At 48.9% G+C, this 4905-nt stretch overlaps 1 protein-coding gene across 1 annotated transcript; it reads left to right on the top strand.

Moving 5' to 3' along the window:
• Nucleotides 1-2998: 2998 nt before the first annotated feature.
• Nucleotides 2999-3952, top strand: LOC119806245 (olfactory receptor 10AC1-like). The gene has a single exon (XM_038317846.1). It carries the CDS (start codon nt 2999-3001, stop codon nt 3950-3952), a length of 954 nt encoding a protein of 317 aa, XP_038173774.1.
• The last annotated feature ends 953 nt before the right edge of the window (nt 3953-4905 follow it).

Here is a 4905-nt window from a genome sequence, read left to right as displayed (position 1 = left end):
GCCTCTCTCGATTGGGAACACAATCTGGCTGCCTCAATAAGACTACTACAGTACATTTCTGTTGAGTGGTTTATATTACTGATTATTTATTGATGCTGTTTGAAGAAATTTTTAAAGATTTGTTTACTTTTATTTTATTCTTATGAGTTTTTTATATGTGAGTTTTATATATATCCATATATATGGATATACGTATGTGTACCATATGCATGCTTGATGCCGGCAGAGGCCAGAAGAGGACAATAGATCCCTTGGAATCAGAGTTAAAGACAATTGTGTACCACCATATACATGCTGGCAACCAAGCACTGTGGCTTTTGCAAGGCAACTTTTCACTCTTCCTCCGGCTTCTTTTGCTAGGAAGAAACAAGATTTGAAGCACCAGACCTTTGCCTGCCTCTGACTCTCAGTGCAGAGTTTGAAGTTGTGAGTTACTCTGTCCAGCTGATCTTTGCATTTTCTTAGACCTAGCTTACATTCCTAGAGTTTGTGTAACAATTCCTTCTGACGAGCTACACAAAGCAGATATAACCCCTTGGTCATGTTCAATTAGTTGGCCCATCTGGCTTGCTTTATGCAGCCTCACTTTGAAAACAAGATTATTCTTGAACAACTAGATCCAGGGCCATCATCCAGGGCTTCTTGTCATCTCTGCCTGGCTTACATCATGAAAGTGAAGGAAATTAAAACAGAATGTGTCTGTCTCCTCTTCCAGAGCCCATCCCACTGGCTTCTCTAAAGAGATGTAAGGCAATGATAAGGAGGCCAGCAGGGGCAGCTGGACAGCTGTCTCTGTCCTGGCCACTCCAGGAGTTCTATCTGCCTGAAACCTCAAGACACCAATTCTGTCTCTGTGAACTTCACTCCTAATGCTACAGCACCTGGCTGAGAACAGGTACAAGACTCAGGTTGGCTAAATTTGTTCAATAGGTGACAAAATGGCCCCCAAAGGTAAGGGGAGGGTTTAAACATCACGCTAAATGAATCTCCCTCCCTCAAACCTACTCCTATCCCATCACCTCTTCCTCCATTAGTAGAATAGAATGTGTGTTAGCAAAAGCTCCCTTCAGACGCTACAGGAAAGAGCACAGGATGATGTTGATAAATCAAAATTCTCCAAAAGGAGAATTCAACGGCAAAAGCCAAGGCCTCTGCAGGGCCTACTGTTCTTTCACTCAGCCGCGTGTTACTGTTTTCCTTCACTTCGCCGTGAGAACTGGGAATAAATTACCTGGTGTGCCGGCTGCCAGCGGTCGGAGGGGTTACGAAATAACCACGATAGTCCTTTTATAATTACTCAATTTTAATACAAGGGGAGATAAGGGAACTTACAGAACCAAGGGTCCAGCGGAGCAGAAGGTGCGCGGGGGAGAGCAAAGAACGGGGGTCCTTCCCGGCGCCCCGATCCTATTTAAGGGGAATGCTACCCCGCTGGAGCAGCCACGCCCCTGAACGCAGGGATTGGGCCAGCTGCCCCAACAACCTGGTCCCTGTTGATCAGAGCATTGAAGGCAAGGCAGAGTCTAGGATTAAATTCTTAAAGATATAAAGAAACTTTAAAAATATATTTTTGCTGACACCTGTTAGAAAGTCAGACATCCTGCAGGTCACATAGCCTTATTTCCACCCAACATGGGCTCCACGCAGGAGAGTCTCGGCTGCACAGCAGACCTGAGCACTGTTTCCCGGCTGCTGCCTACAGATGCGTCACCAGATAGCAGAAACAGGGGTCTGATGACAGATCTGGAGAGTACTGCTCACTTTGCGAGCTGAGCCAGCACAGACACACATCACCTTTTCTCGTGTTGAGAGAGTATTAATCACAATGTCAGGGTGCTTTTGGATCCTAACAAATCCGACAAGGCCCTCCCACAGAACTTCCTTGCTGCCCAAGTGTCTGCCCCAGCATGTACCACAGATCTGGGTCTCTATGAAGGTTAAATTAATATAGATTGTCTGACTGAATCCAGTGACCTCATTCCAGAACAGCATATGGGCTACAGGGAGTGCCAGATTCAGTCTCAGGAATTCAGTTTTTTTTTTTTCATTTCTTTGAAAAGTTAGACCCTTTATATTCAGCTCCAAACCCATCCCAGTTCTATTTTTCACTTTAAAAATAAAAAAGGTGCTAACCTGGGCTCATGGCAGCTCACAGAGACTCAGCTGACAGCCAGGAAGCCTGCATGAGTCTGACAGAGGTCCTCTGTATATACATTACAGTTATGGAGCTTGGTCTTCTAATGGGACTCCTGATAGTGGGAGGAAGGACTGTCTCTGACTCTGATACCTGCTTTTGGGACCCTTTCTTCCTACTGGGCTGCCTCAGAAAGCCTTAATAGGAGAGGAGGTACCTAGTCTTAAAGCAACTTAATATGCCATGGCTGGCTGATGTGGAGGGGGTAGGGGAGGGTGAGAGGGGAGATGTGGAGAGGAACTAGGAGGAATGGGGGGGAGACAGGGAAAACTATGGTTGGTCTGGAAAATAATTACTAATTAATTATTTATTTTCACAAAAGAAGTTACTTGAGATGGTCTACGAGACCCACATCCATGCTGCGTCGCTCTATGGCTCTATCCGTACTTCAGAAAGCATCGTTAGCTAAGAGAGAGGATGGAGAAATAGGGAGGAGAGGCACATTTTCTGCCTCAGAGAACCTTGAGGTCTAAAACTTATGACCATATAAAACACAAAATGACTCTAGTGGAGCCAGGGCTCGATTCTCTGGGTGGAGGTCAGGGGTGATATGTGCTAAGACGCTTGTCTCAAATCAGAATTGCTGGTGCAGAAGGCAGAAAAGGCTGCACTATTTGGTAGGTGTTCCTCTGAAGATGTGGAGGGGAAGAGGGACCAGTAATCAACCATGGGCCATTTCTGCAGCCACCACTCCCAGTCTGATTTGATTACCAAGTAAACCTTTCTTGGCTTTCAGAAAGCCACACCCACAGGCTCACCCTGCCTCTCTGATTCACTCCCGCAGGTGCCATCTGACCCCAGTGCATGGACAGTACCAGCAATAACACCATAACCTGCGGCTTTCTCCTTCAAGGCTTTTTCGAGTTCCCACACCTGAGGCCCCTTCTCTTCCTGGTGCTCCTGGCTGTGCACCTGGCGACTTTGAGTGGGAACCTACTCATCCTTGTGGCTGTGGTCTCGGTGCCCACCAGACCTCCCATGCTGCTCTTTCTTTGCCAGCTGTCAGCCATCGAACTCTGCTACACGCTGGTGGTGGTGCCCCGCTCTCTAGCTGATCTGAGCATGCCCGGCCATGGCAGGGGCAGCCCCATCTCTTTCCTGGGCTGCGCTGTCCAGATGCAAATGTTTGTGGCCCTAGGTGGGGCTGAGTGCTTCTTGTTGGCAGCCATGGCCTATGACCGCTATGTGGCCATCTGCCACCCACTGCGCTACGCATCTATAGTGACCCCCGGTTTATGTGCACGACTGGCCCTGGCTTGCTGCCTTGGGGGACTAGCAGTGTCAGTGGGGCTAACGGTGGCAGTCTTCCACCTGCCTTTCTGTGGTTCCTGCCTGCTGGTGCATTTCTTCTGTGACATCACTGCACTACTGCACCTGGCCTGCACACGGAGCTACATAGATGAGCTGCCCTTGCTAGGAGCCTGCCTGGTGCTACTGTTGTTGCCCTCGATGCTCATTTTGACCTCGTATGGGGCCATTGCCTCTGCCCTGCGCCACCTGCATGGTGGTGGAGGCAGACGCAAGGCTGCATCCACGTGTGCCTCGCACCTGGCTGTTACCTTCCTGCATTATGGCTGTGCCACCTTCATGTATGTGCGGCCCAAGTCCAGTTACTCCCCGCGACTGGATCGGACCCTTGCACTGGTTTATACCAATGTCACACCGCTTCTATATCCCCTTATCTACAGCCTGCGAAACCGGGAGATCACTTCTGCCATTCACAGGGTCCTGGGGCTCCGTGGATGGGGGTCTGTGTGAAACCTTGATAACAGGCCACGACAGAGCGGGCAGCCCCATTTGCTAACGTGTCTCCTAGCATTTAGTGTTTGCATCTCTAAAGTTACCTGGGAACTTCAGGGGTGAATTTCAGGAAAGGGAACTTAGAAACTGAACAAAAAAGAGGCATACTGGGTGGCCATGTCCTTCGTTCTTCCCAGAAGGAATGTCAGGAAGTGGAGTAGAGAGGTCTGGAATCGACTTTTGTGCTTCCTTTGACCCTTCCCACGTTTTTCCCATAGTTCTCAGGCCTATGCAAGCCAGTGGGCTTAACTGATGCCAGTAGTAGGAAGGGCAGATGTGAAGAGTAACTGCATATGGAGAGGGTGGTTAGGAGACGGCTTATCACACTAGACTCATCAAGGATGAAGAGAGCTCTCGCAGGAGCTCTCCTGGGGAAATAGAGGGCTGTACAGAATGCTGGAGGATGGATAAGTGTTAGCCAGAAGAGAAGAATGGAGAAGGCATTAAGCAAAACCAGTTAGCGAAGGCTGAATCATACGGAAAAGGATCTCAGCAAAGGCTGAAGGATCTATATTGTGGGCCGCTGTGGTGGCTTGCCCTTGGTGGGATAGCCTGGGCTTCAGTGAGATACATAATTGGAAATGTGTTCCCAATGCCCAAGCGAGAGGCAATGGAGGCCGGTTCAGGGTACCTGCACAGGAAGACAGAGGTGAAGAAGTAGATTGTACAGAACCGTGACTGGATGTTGAGGCAGGCAGAAATGGAAGTTGGGGACCATTTCTAGCCCAGGTCATTTGGTGGATGGTGGTTCCACTGCAGAAATGGAGAACCCAAGAGAAGAAGCGTGGAGAAAAGGGCTTGTCACTCTGTTTGGAAATGAGACGTGGACAAACAATGCAGACCACGATACAGCATAAACATAGAGGCTTGCCTAAAACATAACCCCAGGCTTCAGGGTTCAGGCTCGAGGA

The sequence above is a fragment of the Arvicola amphibius genome, chromosome 2 (genome assembly GCF_903992535.2).
Source record: "Arvicola amphibius chromosome 2, mArvAmp1.2, whole genome shotgun sequence".
Classification (NCBI taxonomy): domain Eukaryota; kingdom Metazoa; phylum Chordata; class Mammalia; order Rodentia; family Cricetidae; genus Arvicola; species Arvicola amphibius.
The sequence above is the reverse complement of the archived record's forward strand: the minus strand, read 5'-3'. Positions and strand labels throughout refer to the sequence as shown.

Excerpts from the sequence above, each read along its gene's own strand:
- LOC119806245 (XM_038317846.1), top strand. The coding sequence starts at position 2,999 with ATGGACAGTACCAGCAATAACACCATAACCTGCGGCTTTCTCCTTCAA.